At 38.1% G+C, this 27,391-nt stretch overlaps 2 protein-coding genes across 11 annotated transcripts in view; both read left to right on the forward strand.

Annotated features, from left to right (window-relative positions):
* LOC149535778 (uncharacterized) overlaps window positions 1-27,391 on the forward strand; it is a 218,642-nt gene that overhangs the window by 139,636 nt on the left and 51,615 nt on the right. The window lies entirely within an intron of this gene.
* Window positions 2,860-6,658, forward strand: LOC149535779 (uncharacterized). The gene is made up of 6 exons (XM_089806184.1): window positions 2,860-4,021; window positions 4,161-4,393; window positions 4,508-4,660; window positions 4,809-5,209; window positions 5,347-5,752; window positions 5,887-6,658. Exons 1-6 carry the CDS (start codon window positions 3,360-3,362, stop codon window positions 6,465-6,467), a joined length of 2,436 nt encoding a protein of 811 aa, XP_089662310.1. The 5' UTR covers window positions 2,860-3,359; the 3' UTR covers window positions 6,468-6,658.

The raw sequence follows: 27,391 nt of genomic DNA on the forward strand, positions 1-27,391 counted from the left end.
AACCCTTGCTTAAATTAAACTGATAGTTCTGAAGCAGATCCTTATACATAGAAAAGAGACAATTATTGTGACAAGTATGATAAAAAGAATAATAATATGAAAGCCTTCTATTACACGAAGAGTCTCTATGCTTATAGATAAGATAGTTCATTCCATTAAAGTGATTGGGACAACCATTGAGAAATGATTTTTAGGGTATTTGAAGCAAAAGGCATTGCCTTTGAAAATATTAATAAAGAAAAGAGAGACTCGCATGAGGATGTGAAGATCAAATCTGGTTATAAAGATGATGATAAAGAAAGCTTCAGGGAAGAACTATATCATAAGATAGATGAAAGTAAAAGAAGACTGAAGAAGGGGACTTTAGAGTACAAGGAACTATCTCAAGAAGAATGGAAAAAGGTGAAAACCCTTAAATAATAGAAGAAGTAATTATTGACTTAAATGTTCTAAGGGATCCAAGAAAATTGAAGAAGAAATCATATCTCAATTAACTAGGATGTCCATTCGAGTTCGGTTCCACGTTTGGGTAGAGAGATCCGATTTGCTGATACAACAAAATTTTGAAAAGGGGTTTGGGTTCATTTGTGTTCATTAGTACAAAAACATGTATATATATATACACACACACACACACACACACACACATATACATATATTATTATACAAACACACATATACATACAAACATATTTATGCAACCTAGAAGCATGAGTAAGATTAGAATGTCACATAGTATCATAAAATCATTTAAACAACAAAAACACTTGTAATCATAACATCAATTTAAGTAATCATTGTTTGAAGTTGAACTAATAGATAAAAAAATTATTGATATTCTTCTTCATTGGCATTAGTTGACTCACAAATAGAAATAAGGAAATTGGTATTAGCTTGCACCAATAATAGTATTGGCGTTAAAATCTTCAAATTCATCAAGTGCAAGATGGGAAATGGAAGCATCCAAGTCTGCAAGCTCTGCATTGATACCCCATCTCTTTGTCTCCCCTTTATTATATTCTTTATTGTTGTGTGAGATGAGACACAAGTTATAATGCACAAATACCAAGTTCTCTACTCTTTTTGATTGCAATTTATAGATTCCTTCTACATCATCTCAATGCTCACAATCAACTTCGTAAACTCAACGTTGGTTGACACACTTCAACCCTTTGGAGTTTCTAGCTGCTCTACGGAGGATGCAATCTCACCAAGTTTTGACCAGCTGCCACATGTCCCCTAAGGCCCCCTTATTTTGACAGTGACCGTCAATGCAGTTTTTGAGGAATATTCTTCCTTGGATAGACTTCCACAACTAACAACTTTCTAGATAGCTATTCACTTTTAGGCCCTCAGATCAATCTGTAAAATCATGGTGACTCTTATCATGGTGCCATGCTCTTTCCAATTATATCCAACTAACAGGTACGATGAGATACACCGATGAAATTCGAGCATTTTCCCACAATTCATGCAATTGAGTAATCCATATTGGACTCTTCGTCATGTCGATCAATCCTTATAAATTGTAATAATTATGTGATCATCTCATCCTAGGGTTGTTCTATGAAACCTTGTCGACTTGTATTTTGAAGGTGTTGAAAGTATTGGACTTAGGTTCAATATGCAAGGAAGTATATTGTATTATTTGCAAAGTTCTACTTCTCCAAGAACGGGACCCTATGGATGGTAGCCCAATGGGTGCATATTGTTGTGTATTCTTTGTAGGGCATTTTCGCTCACCTTGACATGTTTGTTCTTATTTAATCACAAGAACTATGTATTCAACACCTTTTCCTTTTTCTTAGTTGATGTGTCTATTGTCCTTAGTTTTGACATCACAAAAATGAGGCAACCATATGCAATTTTCTCATGAATTTGTAGGTATAGCCCATTTTTTTTTAACGTTTTGATAAGTTATCATTGAGGCGATTCATTATCCCTGAATTGTAATTTATTTAACTTTGTTAGTGCATTTCTTTTGGAAGTTACCTCAAGTTTAATACCCAATGTTTTGAAAAGAGTTTTTCTTCTCTAATTCTAGATGCTTGATTTTTGGTTAACTTCCACCCCTTTTGTGTGTTTTCCTCCTTGTAAATAGTTTTGAGTCTTTTTTTTGCCTTATGTAAATAGCCCTTGCAATCCTACTCATTTCAACCTAACTTAGGCCTCAAATGGAGTTGCCTAGCTCAAATTGTGAAGGAAAAGGTGGGGGTTTTCAGGCCAAAAGCACGCTGTGATTAGAAAACCTCCAAAAGTGGGCTTTTAATTAGCAAAAGCAGAAAATAAAATTATATTTAATATTTAACGTTGATTTTGACATACATTTTAAAATTTCAACTCATTCTGAGTTGATTTGACCATAGTTTTTATGTTTTATAAAAATTAGCCTTTTAAAGTCTATTTTCATGTTACTTTATTGACAACTATAGTTATTCTATTAAATTTAATTACATAAAACAATAAAAATGCATAAAGGTGAGCTTTTATCACTCAAAGCATATATCAATATGTTAAACACCAATTAGACCCCCCACTGTCAATAAATTTGTCTTAAATGCATATAAATCTTAAATACAATAATATGTCATTTAATCATTTAGGTGATTATTGTGTTTTTTAAGTTTATCAATGTGCTTATTAACTTGAGTTAGTTATAAAATGCATACAGGTGGGAAATTTCAACCCCAAAGCACATGCAATTACAAAAACATGTGTTTTTCTCATAGTTCCAAAAATCGCCATGAAATCGCCGAAATCGCCGAAAGATTCATGGCTCCCGATTTTTTTGGAATCGGAAATCGCTGGTGGCGATTTTTTCGTGTGAATCGCCTGAATCGGCGATTCATGGCAAAAATCGCCAAAATCGCCATCGTGAATCTCCAGAAATCGGCCGCGGCAGCAAGGATAGAAAGTTCAATTTTTTAAAAAAAACACATGTTTTATTTGCTTTCTAAGTTGACTTTCCTCTTTGTTATAACCCTAAAGAGCCTTCTATTTGCTTAGTATGAGTAGAAGAGAGGAAGAGTGAGAGAGAAGAAGAGAAAAGAGAATCCATAGGTTTCCAACCGGCAAGAAGGAAGAGCACCAAAGAGATCAGAAGTCCATTTGGGGAGGTCATAAATTGCTTTGGGAGCATTAAGGAGTCAATATCAACACTCCTCAACTCATTTGCAAGAGGTAAGTGTTGGTTTTTTTTTTGCATGTTAGTGTAGTATGCATTTTTTGTTAAATTTTTTTAGTGTTCAAACTTCATTTGCAAATCTTGAATGTTTTTTATTTTTAGTTTTACTAAATTGCAAACTAGGGTTTGTTGTTTTGTAGTTTTTGTTTATTAGTTGCAAACTTTGATTTTTTACATGAATTTTTTTATTGCAGCAGCCCTTTGCTTTCATTTTCCAATTTCCACAATGGGTAAAAAAGATGAATGCTGGAAATATAATGAAGAGTTTCCTGGGAGAACCAAATATCAAACAAAATGTATATTTTGCAAAGAAAAAATAAATTCGGGAGGTATCTATAGATTGAAATACCACATTGCTGGCATACCTGGCCATGATGTCACAGTTTGCACTCAACAAACCGCTGAGGCAAAACGCTCTTGTTTAGTGGCATTAGAAAAAATTGAACAAGACAAGTTGACTAAGAAAATGCAACTTGAAGGGTTAAGAGGTATTGGCTCCCGTGCTCCCACATCCGCAACCGCATCTACATCTGCATCAGCTTCCGCATCCGTAGGTTGTGTTGGGGAGGGTTCTTCTAGGCCTCCTTTTCATCCTAGTGCTAGTGCTCATGTGAGTGTTAGTGGTAGTCGGTCTCATACTGAGACAGAGTCCAACACCAACCTATTGCGGCCTAGAGTGCGGAAAAGCAGAATGGATAGTTACTTTGTGCCCCGCACTACTCCTGGCTCCCAACCCACGCTTGAGGGCATGGGTTTGAACAAGGAGATTCATGATGCTGCCAGAAAAGAGATTTGCAAATTCTGGTACTTTTGCAACATTCCATTTATTGCAGCCAGGTAATTGATTCTTTTTTCTTTGTTATCTTCAAAGTTAAAGTTAAAAGTAAAAGTAAAACTTTAATTATATCTACTTGTTTTATGATTTTAGTTTTTGACATCTAAATTTCTAATCAATATCATTATCTATTTGTGACAGGACTCCTTATTGGCAGAACATGATAGATGCAGTTGCCATTTGTGGTCCGGGGTTTAAAGCCCCAACTGAGGCTGAGTTGAGTGGATACCTCCTGGAGGAAATGGTTGAGGATATGAGGCATGAGCTTGAGGACAACCGAAAGGAGTGGATCGAAAAGGGTTGCACCATCATGACTGATGGTTGGACAGATAGGAGGGGAAGAACACTCCTCAATTTTCTTGTATCCTGTGGAGGTGATTGATCATTCTACTTTCTACATACATAATTTTGAATCGTGATTGACTATTTCAAATTTTGATTTGTTGATTGCTAATAGTAATTATAATTCGTTGTTTTGTTACTTGTAGGATATACCATGTTCCTCAAATCCATTGATGCTTCTGCTCATGTAAAAAACGCCACATACTTATGTGAGGTTATTGAGGAAGTTATAGCAGAGGTGGGGGAACAACATGTGGTGCAAGTGGTGACGGATAATGCAGCAAGTTATGTTGCTGCAGGTAAACTTTTAACTTTTTAAGTTTTGAAAATAAATTTATTTGAATTTTGAACTTTTTCTAATTCTAACTTAGAATTTCTAAGTTTCCTAAGTTCTAAGTTCTAACATGTTTGAAATTTGAATTTCTAATTATCTTAAAATTGTTGTAGGCAAACTTTTGATGGAGAGGCACCCCACCATATTTTGGTCCCCTTGTGCAGCACACTGCCTTGACCTCATGTTGGAGGAAATTGGCAAACTTGAGTGGGTCAAGTCATGTGTGGAAAGGGCAAAAAACATATGTAAGTTTATTTATAATCATTCATTTGTCCTTAGCACAATGAGGAAGTACACAGGAGACAAAGAGTTAGCTCGTCCAGGGATCACGAGGTTTGCCTCAAATTTCATCACCTTGCAGTCCTTGTTGACATCAAGGGATGATTTGAGGAGCATGTTTGTTGGGCGGGAGTGGATTTCATCTTCCTATGCTACGACCACTGCAGGGATAGATGTGGTGGATTGCATATTTGATGATGATGGTTTTTGGAAACCTGCTAGAGAAATACTTAAGGTAATTTTATTGCAATTTAACATTTAATATTTTACAGTTTACTATGCTAATTGTTTAATGATTTAGTTTTACCTTATATTATTGAATTATTCTATGTTTAAGTTTTGACTCAAATTTTTGTTTTACTTTATATGTAGGCCACTGAGCCTCTTGTATCTCTCCTACGAACTGCTGATGGGGAGAAGCCCTCTATGGGCTACATATATGAGGGCATGGATAGGGCCAAGGAGGCCATTAGAGCTCAGTATGCAGGAGTGCAGGAGAAGTATGCCCCTATTTGGGACATCATTGATAGGAGATGGCAGAATCAGCTCCACAGACCCATCCATGCAGCAGCTTACTTTTTGAATTCGGCATTTCGTTTCCGTCCTGACTTCAAGGCGGATGAGGAGGTTCTCACCGGATTATATACAGTGATCCAGAGGTTGAGTACTGATGAGGATAGCAGTGCTGCAATTATTGAGCTTGATAAGTTCAATAATAAAGAAGGGCCACTTTTCTCTAGCAGGGTAGCCATAGATGCTCGGGAAACAATACAGCCAGGTAAAAATTAAATAATATATTCAATGTTCATGAATCTAGATTCTAAACTTAAAGTTGATTATGTAATTTTAGAGTTAACTTGTAATTTGTAATTTGTAAATGAGACTAATTATTTTTATTTTCCCTTATTTCAGATAGATGGTGGCAAATGTTTGGGGCCACAACCCCAAAACTTCAAAAAATTGCCATTCGTATTCTGAGTCAGCCAAGCAGCGCTTCTGGATGTGAGCGCAGTTGGTCCATGTTCGAGCACATCCACTCGAAGAGGAGAAACAGGTTGACAGTGCAAAGGTTGAATGATCTTGTCTTTGTTCATTACAACCTCCGTCTTAGGATCAGACAGATTTTGGGCACTGACTCCTCTCCGATCATTCTGGAGGAGATTGATCCAGAATCAGAGTGGCTCACAGAGGTTGTAGATCCAGTCTTCACTGAGGAAGACCGTGCGTGGATTGACCAGGTGGATATAGAGGCTGAGGCAGCTAGAGCACGTTCTTCAGGCATTGGTAGACGCACACGTGCACGCACAGACACAGGCCCTAGTGACATTCGTGAGCCCATCTTATATGCGGGAGATATGGCTCGACAGTCCTCTAGGACCTACATTAGACGCCTTGCTACTAGGCAGACTGGATACTCAGAGGCTGAGGCTGAGGCTGTAGCCGAGCTTGAGGATGATGTTGAGGATGATGATGACTATGAGCCTGAGGCTTGAGCTGGAGCCTTGTTTTTATATTTTGTTTACAGATATTGATACTGAATCATTGATAGACATATGTTTCAAATTTTCAAACTTTCATGGATCTTCATCTTAGATTCTTACATAAATTTATGATTTGATGTCTTATGGATCATCTTACATACATTCTATGATTTAAATCATTATGATCATTTGATTTCTATTTACCTCAGCTAGCCTACAATTTACATTTTAGAATCTTAGATAACATAGTTACGTATGTGATGGATTTTATGTTTCATGTTTATGTATGTTAAGTTTTAACTTCTATTTGATGATGTTATAGTGTGCTTAAGTTATATTCAATAAAGGGTGCATGAAATAAGTTTTAAATTGTTAAAATCTTTAAATTTAAAGGGTTTTTTCAAATTTGCCGATTCATCGCCGATTCATTGCCGATTCACGATTCGATTCGGCCTTGCCGATTCCGATTCACGTTTCTATGGTTTTTCTTCATCAAAAGCACTTTATTACTTCTTTATAAGGGGTTTTTGAATATGTTTATGCATATAGTGGGTTTATTTGTGATAGGCCTATTGGCTCACACTAGAGCAATGCTTAAGAACATGTTTTTTCTTTTTAGAATAATTTACATTTTTTTTTGTTTTTGCAATATATATGTTTTTTTTTTCTTTTTTTTTTATAATATATAAAATGCTTTACAAATGACTTGAAATGAAACAACTGATAATGCCAGTACAATTCTAAGTATGCAAATATGACATTGCAAATTACCACAACAATAATTTATTCATAAGAAAAACTAAAAAGGACCCTGAATGTATGCTGGCATCCAATATATATTCCAGCCAAGTCTTACAAACTACATTCCAATCCTGGGATACGTCAACATGTTGCTAGTAGATGCAATGTTGATCACAGCAGATCCCAAACACAGCTTTGTGATTGCAAACGCTGCTCCTTACATCACATGATATCTTTACCAAATCTGGTCTCCCAAGGTAAAACTAAAGATGCAGATGATAGAGGCCTAATTGCAGCTTCCAATCACCCTCATAGCAACAGTTTCTAACAGAATTGAAGGCTAGGATGAATGGCTTTGAAACCAATCAACCCTCTGATATTTATTACAGCAATAATGTGAGTAAATGGTGGTATACTTCAGCACCAACTTTCCAATCCTAGAATGCAGAATTAATCCTCAGAAATCAGGGCACAAATCCCCATATATATCAATGGCTCAAAGTGCAAAAGTGGATGGAGAAATCAGTCCTCTCAAACCCCAAGGCTAAAAACCTTCAAGAGACTTCAAACTCATAAAAAAAACAAAGACAAAATAGTATGGGTTGATTTCCTCCATGAAGTCTGTTTTATAATACAAAATGAAGCTTGGCTTCTCCAATACACTTTTCACTAACCGGTCTTCAATAATACACCATTGAATTATAACATTATAATGTTAAAGTTATTCATTAAGAAATAGCTTATAGTATGAAGCTCCGTCAATCAATCCAGACAATCACTGAAGAAACAAAATCACCAGGTGCCTCAATTGTACTGCTAAAAATAGTAACTGTGTCAAAATTGACTTACTATAAATAGCAGGTCACTCAACAAAGACCCTCAAATCTAACGGTCAACTTACAAGTGTTGTGATGATCAACTAACATCACCAAACTATAGGAACCTACTAAAATGGGGCATTACAACCCTCACTCCCCAAGATTGTGTAACACACTACCTCAGAACAAAACTCTCAACCCACGGCTCTGAAAATTTCGCTTGTCTCCGAAGCCCCAAAAGCCTTATGAAAAACTTGAAAGAAATCTCGTCACAACGGATATCAAACGCTGAGAACTACTCAACAAACTGAAACCCATAAAACAGCACTCCTTTCCAACCATTTTGCCTACTACTCAGCAACACCACACAGGTGGCTAACTTCACAAAACAAACGGCCTAATACCCGGCCAAACCCTGCAATTTTCAGAACGCCAAAATGGAATGGCCGACTCATTGCTAAATGCCATTACTTCCCACTTTCGTGCATTAATTCCACTGCAGGACTGGGTACATTGACAGCCCGTATACACCACCACATCTTTTTGCTTTCGCGAACAGCATAATAAGATCTTTCATAGCCTTAGAAACCCCTAGGGTTTTATGACAATAAAAATCCCAATATCCACTTTAACAAAAGAGAGAAAAACAATACCTTTATGTTATAGCTGCGGTGGTCAACTTAACAATTATAATATAATGACTTCGCATTTAAAATTTGTGTGAAATTTTAAAGATGCAAACTTATTATATATAAACATTAACATGAATTAACATACACTTAAAAGTTCATAGATTCACAAGTTAAATATATATATAGGTTAGAATTAAATTTCTTGAATCATAAAGAAAACATCAATATACAAGAGATATTCCAAATCTGAGTAACACAGAGTGAATTTGCCATATTCATAACAATGTGATTAATTCCCAAAATTCTAGAAAACATCCATGCTCATTTTAAAAGAATGAAGTTAATCTTTAACTTAATTCGAATTAAAATATTCTATCAAATACATATTATTTCAATGCTGAAGACATGAACTAATTTTTAATTAAATTTGCTACCATCCAAATCAAAATTAGCATCAGTTCTGAATTCAAACATGCATTAAGAATCCACGTTATCAATCAGTTCGAAACAGCTGAATCCCCATATAACATTATACTGACATAAACAGATTAAGATCACAATAACTGTATCAGCACAGCCCAGAACTCAACAACTAAATAAGCCAATAGAAAACAAAGTTTGATAATGTCTTAGCAAGAAACTTGAAACACAGCAACAACTGAAGCATACGAAGAGAATCAGGTAGAAGTAAGGTCAGGCGTGACAGATTGTTTCTCCCCAAGCAATTGCAATCTAGGGTGCTGAAGTATATCCGTACTCCCAATTTGCTAGAAACTCTTTGACGATGTACCGTCGCAAATGCCTCTCCTTGGTATCTAGTATAGCCTCAGGGATCAACTCTAGCCTCCCCTCATCATCCAATGCGGGTAAAGTAGAAGATGGGACAACATGCCCACCCAACACCTTCTTGAGGCGCAATACATTGGCAAATCCAACTCATAATATACCTAACCCATGCGCCTCACTGCACAATAGGGACCATAATAATGGGGCTTGGGCTTCTGAACTCCACTCTTCCTGATGGAAGATTGCTTGTAAGGTTGTAGCATCAAATAGACCATATCACCCACCTAAAAAGAAGCAATCTTCCTTTGATCAGCATATTGCTTGTGCTAATTCTGAGCACTTCGAATATTGTCCCTTAGTGTGCTCATGATATCTTGACTTTCTTGTGGCAAATAATTTGCATTGGGTAGCCTATTGTCACTGAATAGCAAATCCATGAAGCTCGGGAGATCATGCCTATACAAGGCTCTAGATTGGGACATTTGAATAGACATGTATAACATTACTTCCATAGGTATATCTGCTTCACCCAAGCTCGTTGCTATGCTGACACGTAATTTTGTAGATAGCCCTCCACCTATTTAGTTACAATGTCAATTTGACCATTAGTCTAAGTGTGGTATACAGAGTCAACTCTGTCCGCATAGTTTGAACAATTCCTGCCAGAAATGACTCATGAAACAACTATCTTGGTGACTCACAATACTTCGGGGTAAACAATGCAATCTATAGAACCCCCAAAAAAAACTTTGCAATTTGTACAACTGAAAAAGTGGTGGTGATGAGAAAGAAGCAAGCATATTTGGTGAGGTGATCCACCGCCACATAGATGCAATCTGTGCCTTGGGATTTCAGCAAGCTTGCAATAAAGTCCATGGATAAACATTCCCACTTCAGCTTAGGATTGGAAAGTGGCTATAGTAATCGGCTAGATAGGTATGCTTCTATTTGTTCTGCTGCGTCTGATTTCAAGCCCTTCAATGTGAACCACTCCCGAATCTATCTATAGGTTTTAAAGAACCTAGGATGTCCTGCCAATGGAAAATCATGAAAGGTCCACAATGTAATCTATTTGACACCTGATCCTGGGACCAAATAAATCCTCCCCTTGTAAATGATCAGCTCTTTCGCAAGGGTGTAATTGTTGTCCTGTATGCTACCATCAACAATATTGGCTGGCCGTTGATCCCTTACATACTCTGCAATGATCAAGTGTCTCCAATCCTTAGCTATCTCTAATCACACACGATTGGGGTCTTAGTGAGAAGGTGTCAGCTACTACATTCTATGTGTCGTTAATGTAGAAAATATCAAAGTCATAGGACTGTAACTTGTTGACGCACTTCTGCTGCCTCTCATTAAGATCCCGCTATTCAAGGATATACTTCAAGCTATTGCGATCTGTTTTGATTCAAAATTTGCTACCAACTAGGTACTGCCTAAATTTGGTAAAGGTATGCATAATGGCCAATCTCTCCTTGTCATATACTCTAAATGATCTCTCAGGACCCCTAAGCTTCTTGCTCCTAAATGCAATGGGATGACAATCCTAGTAAAGATTAACACCAACGCCCTCACTTGAGACATCACAATGCAACTCAAATGGCCTCGTGAACTCTGGCAATGCTAAGACTGGGCATGATGTCACGATTTGCTTGAATTTCTCAAGGCACTCCTGTACTTGAGCGATCCATTGAAATGCCCCCTTTTGGGTCAAGCAAGGGGAGTTGTGTGTCGAGAGAAACTTTCCACAAATTTGTGTTTGACTGAACACAACCCAATAAAACCTCTAATTAGTGTCAAGTTCTCCGGTGTAGGCCAATCCAATATACCATGAACCTTATCAAGATCCATGCAAACTCCCTCTGCATTGAGGATATGCTCTGGATAAAGCAACTCAGTCATGCCTAATGTACATTTGGACTCCTTGACATACACGGAAGCCCTATCAAGAATATTCAATACTACATCTAGGTGTGCTACATTATCATCCCATGTCTTACTTTAAACAAGTATGTCATCAAAAAATACTAGAACAAATCTTCGTATCTGGCTATGGAACAATCTTTTCATAGTAGATTGGAATGTGGCTGGGGCATTAGTCAACCCAAAGGGCGAGACTAGAAACTCAAAGTGGCCACAGTTACATCTGAATGTTGTCTTCTCCACATCTTGCTCTCTGACTATGATATGATGATATCTTAATCTCAAATAAATTTTGTAGAAGTAACATACCCCATGCAACTCATCAATTTGTGGGACAGGGTACCAGTTCTTAATAGTTTTCTTGTCCAACATCCGGTAGTTTATGCATATCTCATATGTGTCCCATCCTTTTTCTTCACCAGTACAACTAATGAAGCAAAAGGAGACTTACTCGGCCTAATATGTACCATAATGAGCAACTCCTGTAGGTCTTCTCTATCTCATCCTTTATCGGCTTAGGGTGTCGGTAAGGTGTAATCCTAATGGGCTTAGTACCCTCTAGCTCAACAATGTGTTGCATCCCTCTATCAGGCGGCCTTAGGTGGTATGTCACTAAACACTTTAGATTGTTTAGTTCTAAGCTGCTGAAGATCAGGGTGGTAGGTCGACTTATCTATCCCATCTAATGTAGGCAACATCCTACACCCTACTGCCCAATCAACGATATCTTCATGCTGCACAAGATGTTGCATATGCTTGAATGAAATCAACTTCAGATTACTATTTGTAATAGTCTTAAGGATGTGTGTTTTGCCATCCTTAATGATGCAAGGCTGGTAGGGGAAAGGAATCAAATTCCAATCTCCTAACACCTAACCCTGATGCTTTGACCTAAATCACAAAGATCCAACTCAGCTTGTGCTATCCATGAATTGTCTTCAATTGATTTATCCTTGCATTGAACAAGGTCCTCCATGTAGTCTTTTCCTCTGGTGCCCTTACTTACTTTTCTATCCAAAACCTTCTCAATGTTGTCAGTCTTCTTCTTGGGATAATCTTGGTTATCTTTTAATTCCTCATTTGATTCAAAGTACTTCAAGATGTCTGCAATATTGAATATTGCTGAAATATCCATGTCCTCTGGTAATTCAACTTGAAAAGCATTTCCACCGTCAAATTTTGTCAAGATCTTACAAGGACCAAACTTCTTTATCTTCAGCTTACTGTAGGTACCAATTGGAAACTTGTTCTTCAAGAAAACCATAACGTCATCCCCAACTTCAAAAGATTTGTGTCTTCTTCCTTTGTCTGCCCTCTGTTTACACTCTTGATTACTAGACTCCAGATTCTTCTTTACTTCTTCATGAAATCCACAAATTCCTTAGTTGAAGTACTCCTCTTAATTTTAGTGTTCAAATCTCTCAACTCAATAGTTCCTTTATGATGCATTCCATTTCCTATCTCAAAAGGTATCTTCTTAGTACTCCTCTGTACAAAATTATTATATGTAAACTTTGCTTGTGCTAAGATCAAGTCCCAATCAGCAGGTTTATCTCCAACCAAGCATCTCAACAAGTTACCCAAACTCTATTCACAACTTCGGTTTGTCCATCTGTCTGCGGATGAAATGTAGATCTAAACTTAAGCTTAGTATCCGACTTCTTCTAAAGTGTCCTCCAAAAATAGCCAGTAAATTTAGTATCTTTGTCTCAAACAATATTCTTAGGTAACCCATGTAATCTTAACACTTAAAGAATAATTTAGCCACATTACTGCATGAGATGTCTTCGTACAAGGTATGAAATGAGGCATTTTAGAAAGTTTGTCAACCGCTACTAGAGTAGATTCATTACCTCTTTGAGGTCTCGGTAAGCCAAGCACAAAGTCCTGATATCTTCCCGAGTTTTATGTGGTACAGGTAATGGGGAATACAATGCCAAATTCTGACTAGTTCCTTTTGTTGTTTGACAAATTTTGCAACTCTTACCCATCTTCTGAACATCTCTGTATATCTAAGTTCTGTAATATTTGTTAGAGATCAATTTTACTATTTTGTCAATTCTGAAATGTGCAGGAAGTATTCTCCTTCATGATGTTATCCCTCATAGATTTTTCAGGTATGCATAATTGAATCCCTTTAAACAACATGTCTTCTTGAATGAAATAATCAGTCCACTTATCTTGTTCATCATGTGATTCTTACAAGCCTTCAAATGTTCTGCAAAAATTGGACCAATTTCATATAAATGTTTTAAATCATAAAAACCAAGTACCTCCATTCTCATTTATGTCAACAAGTTCCTCCTTCTGCTCAAAGCATCATCTACTTACTATCCACTTTCATGCTTCAAAAAAATATGAGACTCTGCAATTACTCTACCCACTTCATGTGTCTCTGATTCAACTTATTTTGACTTCCCAAATATTGCAAAGCTTTATGATCAGTGTACATCACAAAATCCTTCGGCATCAAATAATGTTTCTATTTCTTCAAAGCTTGAACAATAGCATAGAATTCTTGATGATAGACTAAATAAAGCTATCATGGTTTCAGTGGGATTTAACCCTCACCCTATTCTGATCTCTGTATTATTTGCTTGAATTTGGAAAATCAGAGCACCATCGTTGTCTACAAATGTAATTGTTTTATGGAACAAATCCAATTCACCTGTGTTCAACATATAATTTTATGTATTGTGGTAGTCTTCTATATAGCTTACATTGATTTTTGACGGTCCTCACCCTTCTAGCGCTCTTTGTTCAGCTCAACCCACACTCGGTACAAACTTCCTAGTCCTTTGTATGACACCTCAGAAAACCAATGTACATTACCCCAAATCCTTTGTATGGGCACCGCCTTGTTGCTCCACCGTATGCCCCCTCACTTACCTATATTGTATGCCCATGAACTCCTTTCACCGTATGCCTACCCATCTCTCCCACCGTACACCCATAAACTCCCTCCAACATTCGTTAATTTCCCCACACCGACATTGCACAGTAATAAGGTCGAAGGGAAAACCATCTTATCGTACTTAGGCATTTGCTTTCTACGGGTGCTCTCTTTGTGTCATGTCACAAGGACTTATTTAATTAATTGATTGAACTAATAAAGGGGACCAAATCATATTAATTATCCGTAGGTGTTTGTTATGTCAGCACTCTTTTGTAAACCCTCGAGACTTTTCTCCAAATTAGTATTTATGTGTGGTATGTAGGTAGTTGTTGGCATGCAATTTGGTTTATTTCTTTGTATTGTGAATTCCTGTTGGATTTATGTATTGTCCGTTATTTCAAAAGTGGAAGATTTTCGAGAATGGTTACTATGGGAATAACGAAGTAAATGGCTCTGCAACTTGTACGTCTGTGTGGTGATGTCTGCATTTGATTTCGTGTGCTGTGTGTATAGGTGTCGTTCTAAGGAAATAAGGAGGTACTGGTTGCGTCAAGTGTCCTGTAGGTGCTTACGTGCTCTTGTACTAAGTGGTTTAGGGATTTCGAATGTGTGGTTTTATTGTGCTTTTGTTCGCTTTCAGTTTTTTTGCCTTCGGCCTAGTACACTCGTGTTATGGGAGAGCCGAGCCATGATGAAAGGGAGTTGGATATTATTATGGGAGATGGCTTGGAACGTGTTTTTGAGAAGGTTGGTATTGAGAAAGAAGGTGTTAATGAAGTTAAATCAGGAGAGAAATAAACAGATTTTGGCCGATAGTGGCCCTATTTTCTCTGCCTCTGTTGGGTTTTATGGAATTTTCTAGAGACTTCCAGTGGAGGCAGAGGGTGTTAGTGCCAGGGGAAATGGAGGATGGACCACAGCCGATGGAAGTGAACTCGCCCAAGAAGGAGATGCCGCCACTGGTGATGACGAAGGAGAGAATGGGTAAGGTTTCTCCTCTCGGTCCAAAAATTCTTTCTTTATCCCTCAACGAGGACATGATTTCTGCTATTAAAGGTGAGCAAACTAGGCTTAAAAGCATTGCCATCTTTTTTGGTTGTCTGGATAAGGATTTTATGCTGGCTAGGAAATTTTTTGATGACTGGCTTGCTACAGTGTGGGGAAAGAAACTTGGATTTTTTGTGACTTACTGTCGTATGATTCAAAAAGGTATGTTTGTTGCGTTTTTTAAGAATCATATAATGCAAGAAAGAGTTCTTGAAAAGAAGTTTTGGAATGTGGGTAGGTTGTTATCCATGGTCTCCAAAATGTAATATTGAAAAAACAGTTGTTCGTGCCCCTCCAAATTGGGTGGAGATAAAAAATCTTAATGTCGAATTTTGGTCCTTTATTCCACAAATTCTTAAACCTTTAGGGTCTGTACTGCAAATTGAACAGTCCCGAGTTACCTTGCCACATTTGAATGCTAGGGTTTTAGTTGCTTTGGCCCCAGAGGTGGATTTTCCAGAGAAAATTTCCTTAGAATTTGAAGGGGAATCCTTCTGTTGGGATATCTCCTTGCTAGGTAACCCTAGTGCTTGCTTCCATTGTAGAAGTAATGGTCATACGAGGAAAGACTGCCCGGTTCTTATGAAATTACAAAAGGAAAAAGCTAATACGGTGAATAATAATGGAATTAAAGATAAAAAGAAGAATGATTTGAATTCAGTGGTGGGTGAGAAAAATTCTTTATCTATGTCTACTAATAATAAGAAGGTGCTTGGTGATGTGGATGGTAGTAAGAGTGGTAAATTGCAGTCGAGGGATTCTAATCCTGTGGATACCCTAGTTTCTAACAAATTTATTTGGTTTCTAATAATAGTTCTGCTTTATGTGTGGTTCCCACTCCCTCAGCTGCCACCCTGCTAGGAAATGTTGGCTTAGAGCCCCCCTCTGATAAGGCTTTAGTTCCAATCTTGAATGCTCAACAGCTAGCCCTTGCTACCATTAAAGAAAGGGCTTGTAAATTACAATTGGATAACAAATTGTTGCTCCCCTTGTTAGAAGTGCTAGATACCTCATTTGGACCTTTGGGTTTAGTTAGTCCAGAACAAGACAAGCAATTCACGGAGGTTGTAAAAAAAAAGAAAAGGAACATTTCGAAAAGAAGTGCTCTTCCTAATGGAGGAAGAGGTAGAAAGAGCTTGCCGGATTGTTTCCACAATTTGTGTAAGAATTCCAAATCCCCTCCTAAATCATGATGATGCTACACATTCATAGTTGGAATGTCCGGGGGTTGGAAATGGCTGATAGAAAGTATGTAGTTAGGAGGTGGTGTAATAGATTGGAAGCTAAAGATGTTGTTTGTTTACAAGAGATTAAAGTAGTAGGGTTTCAAGCTCATTCTATTTTGAAGTTCCTATGGGACAAAGCAGTTGATTTCCACTCTAATCATGAAAGAGGGAAAGGTAAGGTGGCTATTCTGGTCAACCCTAAATGGCAAAATTATATTATAGATCATGGTTGTTCTCCCTGTCAGAGAATTATATGGGTATCATTGAAAAGGGATGAGATAGTATATGGTATATGTAATGTGTATGCTTCTAATAATTATAGAGAAAGAACCGAATTATGGGAATGGTGTTGCACTAATCTCCCTAAAATCCATTGGATATTTGTTGGGGATTTCAATATGGTAGAATATAGAACTGATAAATCAGGTGGTTTGGCACACTCATGGAAAGGAAATGAATTATTTTTCTAGCACAAATTTAAAAGAAAATTTAATTTGGCTGATCCTATGGAAAATATGCATGGGAAATTCTCGGACATCTGGTTCACTTGGTGCAATAACTAGAGAGGTAGACAAGGGTGTATTGTCGACTGGATAGAGTGTATGGGGAGGTGAATGCAGTATCTTTTAAACAAGATCAGTATCATGCCTCTGTTTAAGTTTTCCCTGCCTCTCTTTTAGACCATTCTCCAATTTACACTTTTTGCCACCTTGGAGGTGATAAGCGTAAGGAGGAGAAGAAGAGGAAGGTAAATGCTTTCAAAATGAATATTTCTCTTTTGGACGATTCAGATAATTTAGAAGCTATTCAGATGGTCTCTGATCTTACTAGCACGAGCAATCCCCTTTTGAATGCCATAGAATTATGGAATCTGAAGACTGAAACTTGGAAAAATCTTTGTCAAGTTATTGGGAAGAAACAGGCCATGGATAGGAATAGAGAAGAAACCTTCTAGCAGAAGGAGCTTAATAATACTGAAAAAGATCTACAAAGTAGAGGGAATGATGAGTTATTAGAAGCACATTTGGCAAGGATTGATGAGTTATTATAACCTTAATATTATTCAAAAGTACAAAATTCAAGGTCAGAAAATCAGAGCCAGGATGCATTGGATTAACGAAGGTGATAAGGGGTTAGGGTACTTCTTTAATATTATTAAAGCCAAACAAAGTAGGGAATTAATAGAGGAGATTCAAGTAGAGGGTAGAATCTTTAAGGAGCCAGAAGATATTCAAAAAGCATTCTACCAATTTTATAAAGGCTTGTTTTCCTCAGAAATGGGGGATGAGGAGCACTTAAAAATGGAGGAGTGCCTTAGGCTTATCCCACTAAAAGTGTTGGCAGTAGAGCAGGATTCTCTCAATAAAAACCTTTCGATAGAGGAAATTGATGCTGCTATAGATTCTCTATCCTATGGTAAATCCCCTGGAATAGATGGTCTCCCGGTAGAATTCTATAAGAAGAACAAAAGTTGGATAAGTGCTGAACTTCTAAAAGTATATGAAGAGGCATTTTCTAAAAGTCTTTGGGAGAAGATATCAATAAAGGTGTCATTAAACTTCTTCCTAAAACCGGAGATAAATCACTGATTAAAAATTGGAGGCCGATTACTCTTTTAAATCTTTCTTATAAAATACTAGCCAAAGCCTTAGCCAGGAGAATTGCTCCACTGGTAAGCAAATTCATTTCACAAACTCAGAATGGGTTCATACAAGGTAGGTACATCCTAGAAAATCTCATTACCAGCTGGGAAGCAATGCATTGGGCAAAGGAGAATGGGCAACAGGTGGCAATGATTTTGTTAGATTTTGAAAAGGCTTATGATAGAATAGAATGGTGTTTTGTTATTGGCATGCTAAAGGCTTTTGGATTTCCAAAGAAGTACTGTGAATGGATTAGCATCCTATTTAATGAGGCATCTACTGTTATAGATATTAATGGCAATTTTTCGGAACCGATCAGGTTGCAAAGATCTATTAGACAGGGGTGCCCGATTGCACCTTTATTATTTGTTATTGCAGCAAATGCTATGTTTTATGTTTTAAGAGCCTCTGAACTAGGACCTCCTGTAAAAGTGATCTCTCTCCCAAACAAGGATGAGTTGATCAATGTTCAGTTCGCTGATGATACTTATCTTTTCTTAAGGTTGTCTGAGGGGAACTTTGATAATGCCATGAGGAGGTTGGAGTTTTTCTGCAAGGCCTCGGGATCGAAAATAGCACCATCTAAATCCACAATTTTGGGATGGCAGCAGGACCCACTAGATTGGTTAGTAAGAAAGCGCTGGAATTGGACAGGGCCTAAGGAGGTTGTAAGGTATTTGGGGATTCCATTTTCAGTTGAGCCTAATTTGAATAGCATGTGGGATTGGATCTACAGTAAGATTAGCCAAAAACATGTTAAATGGCAAACACACTAACTTTCTTTAGCAAGTAGATTCCAGGTGGTGCAAAAGGTTTTAGCAGCTCATCACTTATATTATGCTTCGGCCTGGTTATTTTTGAGTTCAAAAGTTAACATGATTGACAAGATTCTTAGAGACTTTCTATGGTCAGATGGAAAAGGGAACAAGAAAAGGCATTCTGTCAAATGGGATTGGTGTTGTCAAGAGAAGAACCAGGGTGGACTGGGGCTAAAAGATATTAAAACTCAGGGGTATGCCCTAGCCTCTAAGTGGATGGTATAAGCCTTATGGGGGAATGAGCCTTGGAAGATTCTTATTAGAAATAACATTCTAAGGTCTGTCATTAGAAAAGGAAAACTATGGAAAGATATTCCACTTGTGGACATTGTATTTGGTGAGTTTAATATGAAGCTATTCGATTCCAAGATTTTTCAAGTTTTCTAGAAGGCCTGGATTCATGTGAGGCAGTATATTCCGATGAGGGGAGTAGGAGGAGGACCTTCACACTATTTGGTCAAAGACAGATCTATTTGGTGGGGGCTTTCCTACAATGGTAAACCTCTGGCCTTAACACAAAGTTGTTCGGCCAAGGCATGGAATGTTAAGGGGATATCCTTGATTCAGGATATTATGGAAGGGGGGCAGTTAAGGGAGTGGGTGGATATCAAAAGAAGATTTAGCATCCCAGATTCGCAGAAAAAGACATACTCTCTTATTAAGAAAGCAATGCCAAGTTGCAATCCCAAAGATATCATAGATACTAATGAATTTTTAAGAAAGATTAAATGGAGTGATGGTAATCTGTTGTCTGAAAGCACAACCAAAAATGTCTACCTTTGTATGAAAAATGACGCCTCTCTCATAACCAGGGTGTCTTAGTGCTGGGGGCAAATTAACCCCTTTTCAAGTTGGTCTTTTTTCTTTGATTATATGTGGAAAAGTAAAGCAGAGCTAAAAAAACTTTGTTTCAAGTGGTTGTTATTACATAAAAAGTTAGATGTTGGGAAAGTTCTTTCTTTAATTGGTCTTGCTCCTATGTGTTGTAAAATTTGTAATGTTCATGAGTTATTCAAGCATCTTTTTTTGAATGTTTATATGCACACAAGATATGGTCCATTTTTTTGGGGTCTCCATGTTTGTGGAACTGTACTAATAGTTTTTCTTGGTCAAAAGTCCTTGCTGGTTATGTGGATAGGTTTGATTCTAAACTAAATAGTTTTTGGTCTGTGCTGACTGTTGAGGTGTTATGGACTTTATGGAACAACAGGAATAAAGAAAATTTTCAAGCCGAGGGGAGGAAGCTTACTGAGTTTAGTTTTAAACTCGCACATTTCTATATTATGTCACAGGTATCTCTGGTTCTCAATATCACAAGATCAGATTTCATGAAGCTTGTTTGTGAATGGTGTCTAATGATAAAGAAAGACAAAGTGCAAGCAGCAAAATATACATCAAGATTCCAATCAGTATTGGCTCCAACATAAATAGAAGATTTGAACAATTTTATCAGTGAATGGCAGCTGCAAGATGGCCCTCAATTTGGAATTTCTCAGGCATGATGGGATTATGTTAACAACCAGGATCAGGAACAGGTTGGTGCTGGTCGTCCCGGATGGAGAACTGATCAACAGGCTGATAGAAGTCCAGTCCAACTTCATGATGAACAAGGTGCAGTGCACCAGGAGGGATGGAATCCAGTGCCCAACCAAGGTGACAGTTAGAATGAAGCTGAACAAGGGATCCATGAGGAGGTGTCTGGCCTCAAGGATGGATGGGGCTAACTTCTATAAATTAGTTTCAATTTTAAAAAAGAAAAGAAAAAAAAAGTGGTTCCATGTAATGTTTCAATAATAGTTATGGATTGGGAGTCAAAAAATACTGATACCGTCAGCCCCCTAATTTTGTAAGTGTATATATACAGGGGGGTGTGAATAGTTTGTTCTTTCGGTTGTTTTTGAGATACTCTGTACTTGTAGTGTAAATATTTTAAACTATCTTAATAGAAAAAAAAGTGGAAGATCTTCCCTATTTGGCTATTTCGGTTTTCATGGGATTCAACCCTCACCCTATTTCATTTCTGTATTACTTTGCTTTGGATTTGACACATTTGAAGTGCCATCTTTGTCTGCAATTATATATTTCATGATTAGAACTACATTATATGTATTTGGTCTATATCTATGTGGTTGGCATTTATCTGTGCAAGTGACAAACGCCTAGTTTATAATATTTTTACAATTGATTTCCCTCCACCTCTATCCGTCATCTTGCCATTTGCGATCTGCCATCTGCAATCTTGCCATCTACGAGTTGTCGTCCACTATCCTACCATCCGCCATCTTGCCCTGATCTGCCGCCAGCCATCCTGCTCAGATTCGCCATCCGCCATCCACCATCCACCATCCTTCTATCTACCATCTGCCATTCACTATTCATATCTACCATTTGCCATCCACCATCCTTTCATTTGCCAACTGCCCACTTCCAGCCCATTTGCCAACCCCTCCATCCACTGTACTACCTCCCTTCATACTCCGTCCACCGAACTACTCCCTCCATTCACCATACTGCCTCCCTCCGTACTCCTCCCTCCATCCATCGTACTACCTTCCTCCGAACTCCCTCCACCCACCGTACTACCTCCCTCTGTACTCCCTCCATCCACTGTACAACCTTCCTCCGAACTCCTTCCATCCATCGTACTACCTCCCTCCGTCCACCATACTACCTCTCTCCGTACTCCTCCCTCTATTCACTATACGCCAACATTTTAGTATGCCAACCTCCCACCTGGACGGGAACATTATAGTGGTATCAGAGCTAGTGATCTTCCCAGCATGTTAGGATGATTGAGAGATTTTGGATATAATGTGTTAGGAACATTATACTACAAAAGATTGGCAAAGAGCTCAGTGAGGGTGTTGATCTTCCATTAGATATATTGGAAGTATTTTTGTGTAAGGTGGACCGATTACCTCTAAGATTTATGTTGAGGATCGTTTCTCTGAATAAGCATTCCTTAAGTCAACCCAAGCTTTTGAGACACTATGACAAGGAAATAAGGTTGGGAGTTCCAACATGTCTCAGTGAGATCTTGAAAACTTCAACTCCTAAAGCAGCGTATGATGATAACACCATGATGGAGATAATGCACTCGATTGTTGACAGCTTTCAGAGCCTTGATGACTTCAATGGTGATCTATTTGGGAAGAGATTTACAATATTGGAGAATTGTAGAAATGTCAAGTTGGTAACCTCCTCTTAAATCTAGAGTTGCAAGACTTGATCCATGATATGTTTCATCACTTCTTGGTCACAATCAAGGAGAGTCATGATACCAGGGTTTCAGTTGCTATGGAGAAACTTATGATTTTGTGCATTGAAGATATGAATGAAATATCCCAACCTATCATATCTATGTTATGAGCCGTTCACAATCTCGAATGTGTTCCTTCTATTGCAGCATGTCAATTGTCAATAACGTATTTAAGCATTGTGAAGAAAAATTGACATCTCAGTTGCACAAGGTTAAGGAGGTTGGTGATAGCAGTCAGAGTGACGAGGGAAATGAAGAGTCACATAAGGATTTGCAAGAATGTATTTCTATGCCTACAAGTGGAGAGCACCTAAAAGTTCAATATGACAATAAAGGTGAAGAAGATGAAAATTCTGGTCCTATCAGTGATCCTTCGAATGAGCAAACTCTACTAGTATTTATTCAACTTCATGGAGATGCTACCGATGATTCCTTGGAGGAGCAATCACAGTTTGTTGAATATGGAGTTTATCCTTCAGTTGTGCCTATGTTGTGCATGAATGCAATTTTTCCATGTGAAGGGCTTCCTCATAAAAATAACAAGATCTACATGGGTTGTGAAGTTCCTAAGGAGACTGATAATTGCATGAAGGTTGTGGATCTGGACATCGATGTTGTTTATGATTGGCTTCTTTGGGATCCAAGTGACTCCAAGCAGTTTCAATTCACTAGTACAATGGCAGCGCTGACTAATACAGTGAAAGTGTTGACTGGCATAGTGCCCATAGGTACAGGTACAGTGGCAGTGTCATCCAGGCTTGTTGCAATGTCATTTGGTATTGCGGAAGCGTCTGGCATGGTGGCAATGTTTCATGGCATCATGGTAGTGCAAACTAGTACGGTGGATGAATACACAACCATCCTCATGGATGCAGTAAGATCTAGCTGAGTTATGGGATTTTACAAGAGGTTGGCTTACATAATTTCATGAAGGTTTTGGATCGAGGCATCAATGTGTTCAATGATTAGCTCCCTTGGGATCCTAGTGGTGTTGCATATTGCAATGTTTATATCAAAGTGGCGCAACAGAGCTCGAGTGGTTGTCTACACATCTCAATTGAATTCAATTATGCACATATGATCTTGAAGAAGCATGAAGTTTTCAACAGATATAGCAATCTGTGTCCGTGTATTGTATGAGATCCTTAAGTTTGCAGATTTCTTTTTGGAAAAACAATCTTTGGGTGGTGAGAATTTGTAAGGTTCCCAATTTTTGATAGAGTATTTAATTTAGGTTAATTAATTGAATGGTCCTTAAAATTAAATAATATCACAAGGACTTATTTAATTAATTAATTAAATAAATAAAGGGGACTAAATCATATTAATTATCCATGGGTGTTTGTCGTTTCGGCACTCTTTTGTAAACCCTCGAAACTTTTTTCCAAAGGGGTATTTATGTGTGAAATGTAGGTAGTTGTTGGCATGCAATTTGGATTATTTCTTTGTACTGCGAATGCCTGTTAGAGTTCTATATTGTTTGCCATTTCGAAAGTGGAAGATCTTCCCTATTTGGCTATTCCGATTTCAATGGGATTCAACCATCAGCCTATTTCATTTCTTTATTACTTTGATTTGGATCTGGCACATCTAGGGCGCCATCCCTCCATCCACCGTACTCCACCCTTTATCCACTGTACTAGCTTCCTCCGAACTCCTTCCTCCATTTACTGTACTACCTCCCTCCATCCACCATACTACCTCCCTCCATACTCCTCCCTCCATCCACCGTACTACCTCCCTCTATACTCCATCCAACGCACACCAACATATCAACATTTTGGTATGCCAACCTCCCACGTGGATGAGAACATTAGACTTTGATCGTTCTTGCACCGTATGAACTATAAATCGACCCACATCACGAAGACAATCTCACCATCACGTCCTAAAACGTTATAGTGACTCCCTTCGTCAAGGCTGGAACATTACAATAGTATCAGAGGTAGTGATCCTACAGCCTGTGGACAGTGAATGAAAGTTTATAGCCGGAAAATGATCCCAGTTAGTTGATAGAATGGGAGATTCACAAGAAACCTCGCCAATCGAAGTTATGGCATTACTAAGAAAGCTTTCAAGGAATTAGGCATAGATTAAGGACATTGCACGACTCATGGAAGAAACCTTACAAAAATTGGCTGAAAGTAAAATATCTCGCGAACCAAATGGTCACCATGACCACTCAATTTCCCGAAAGGCAAATCCTCATTTGGCATGTGCTCGACCTTTCATGCCAAATTTTGCTTCACAAAATAAGGTACCTCGTAGAGGAAGGGAACCAACCTTTGAAGAGGTTCAAGAACAGTTGTGAGAAGAGTGGAGGAATGCAAACATGGAAGGAGATATATCATACAAAGATTACGCAAAACTAAGAATGAGATATTTCAGTGGTGGCAACCGAGGGTGTTTTAATGATAATCTCCAAAGGAAATTAGTTAAAGTGAATTTGTCGCCATTTGACGAATCTGGATCAATATCTACACAAGTGTTGGTAATGAAGGTCGCTACATAATTCCAGCTTACCTTGATGCTTAAAGAAGCAATTAAATTTGCTGCACTCAACTTGGAGGGAGTGGCGCATGAATGGTGGCACCACATCATGGTTACTCTCGAACATGACCAAGTAAGCACTTATGTCAAGTTTACAGAAAGGTTGATAGATTAGTTCAATGGAAAAGATTCAAAATTCAATTTTAAAGAATTGGCGCAGTCAAGGCAATTCAGGTCGATGGATAGTTACATCACAGAGTTTCAAAGACTCTCCATATTGGTTACAGACATATCAGAGAGAAGGAAAATTGTGCTATTCATGGATGGCTTAAAAGAACCTTTTGAAAGGTTGGGTAAAAGGTTTCAACCCTTTTACTCACTTAGAAGCAATCAAGAAAGCTCACAACATGGCATTATCATCAACCTCATCTTCTTGGAATTACTCATACACCAAACCACCATTGGCCCCAATGGATAAAGACAACAAACCCTACCAAAGAAGCGTAAATGGATGAAGCTACAAGACAAGCACTTAGGAGGAGAAATTATGTCTCAACTCTAAGGAGACATGTGAACCAGGATGTGAGTGTCTTGGAAAAGAGAAAATACAGTATATTGAGGTCATGTCGGATGGTGAAGTAGATCGGATGTTTCAACACCCAAAGGAGATAACTGACAGTTTGTCAGCCAAAACTGTACAGAGAGGATAGCTACGCTCTTACGGCGTGGGGGCACCATTGCTCTTGTAGGTAGTCTGAGGTGCACAATTAACCTTCCATGGATAAGGGGTCATTGTAATGCTGGATAGCAAAGCCATAGTAAATTTCATAAATTCATTACTGCTAAAGCGAAGGGATCTGCAAACATATGCACATGCGGGTTTCAGGTCAAAGTAGCGGGAGAAGCACTTTTATTATACACACCTAGTTCCCCAATTGAGTATTACCATGGGCAACCACACAGTGACAATACTTTTTTATAGTGAATTTGAATGACATGGAGATTATACTCAATATCTAGTGGATGGAAATGTTGGACGAGTACACATAGAGTTTCAAACGGATGGACTTTACTTTTGTAGTCGATGGAAAGGTCATACTGAGGGGAATGGCAAATAAGGGTGCAAAGGAGGTATCAACCTGTCGGATGGAGCCCATCTTTACGCATGACAATGTTGCATGGGTCGCACGTTGCTTCATTTCGACATAACCAATAAAAGGGCCACAAACATACTATCAAGATGAACATGGAAGACTTTTTGTAGACATTCCTTTGGTATACCTTGCCATTGAGGTTTTGAGCATACCATCGAATTGGAAGCCGACACCAAACCCATCATCACTACGCCATACCGCCATCTCGAAAAATTTAAAGATGAGATCGAAAAAACAATTCAGGAATAGCTCAACAAAGGATGGATCCATCCTAGCTCTAGCTCTTTTGCATCATCAATAGTGCTAGTGAAAAAGAAGGATGAGATGTTATGTATTTATGTGGACTACCATTCGTTAAACAAGAACGCAATAAAAAATAGATACCCTATTCCCAAGATCGATGAATTGCTTGATGAGTTGCTTGGTGCGGTTTATTTTTCTAAAATAGATCTCCGTTCTAGATATCTCAGATCCACATGCGAGAGCAAGTTGTGAAAAAGACGACTTTCCAATGTCACCACGGGCATAATGAGTTCCTAGTCATGCCATTTAGATTAATGAATGCAACAGCTACATTTTAGTTCTGCATGAATCACATCTTCAACATACAGTTGTGTAAGTTCTTGATAGTATTTTTTGATGACATTCTTATTTGTAGTAAAACATGGGAAGAGCATTTGAGGAAGCTAGAAGTCCTCGGGATTATGGAGACCCAATCATTGTTTGCCAAGTGATCCAATTGCAAATTCGGGATGACAAATATTATACTTGGATCATGTCGTTAGTAGATATGGAGAACAAGTTCACCAAGAGAAAATCCAACCTATTCTTGATTGGCCTCCACCAAAAACACTCTTAAGAGTTGCAAGGATTCTTTAGACTATGCAGTTACTATAGGAGATTTGTAGAAGGCTTCTCTTAGCTCAATGCACCTTTAATAGATCTAACAAAGAAAGGTTCTTTTCAATGGAATGAAAGGAAACAACGCACCTTTGATAAATTGACGGAGGCCATGAGTACATGTCTAGTGCTAACACTACCAGATTTTACTCAACCCTTCATCTTGGAATGTGACATCTCCGGGGAAGGCATTGGCACCATGTTGATGCAATATTGATACCCGATAGCGTTTGAGTGTCGGAAGTTCACATAGGGAGAACAACTATACTCCATCTATAATAAGGAAATGTTGGCCATTGTGCATGCCCTGACCAAGTTTTGACAATGTTTGGTGGGTGCTAAGTCCGTTGTCTGTGCCAATCACAACAGTTTAAGGTGCTTTCTGGAATAGAAGGAATTGAATTAGAGACAACATAAATGGGTAAGCAAGATAAGATTTTAATTTTGATATTGAATATGTGAAATGAAAAAATATTGTCATAATGGATGCTTTGCCAAGAAAACCGGCCATCTATTCATTAGCCCAGATTGCAACTGATTGGAAGGTATACTTATTGGTGAAATACTCCAAAAACACATTTTTGTGTAAGTTAATGGACT

This window comes from Cupressus sempervirens, chromosome 10, assembly GCF_028749045.1.
Source record: "Cupressus sempervirens isolate cs-2001-9-10 chromosome 10, ASM2874904v1, whole genome shotgun sequence".
NCBI lineage: Eukaryota > Viridiplantae > Streptophyta > Pinopsida > Cupressales > Cupressaceae > Cupressus > Cupressus sempervirens.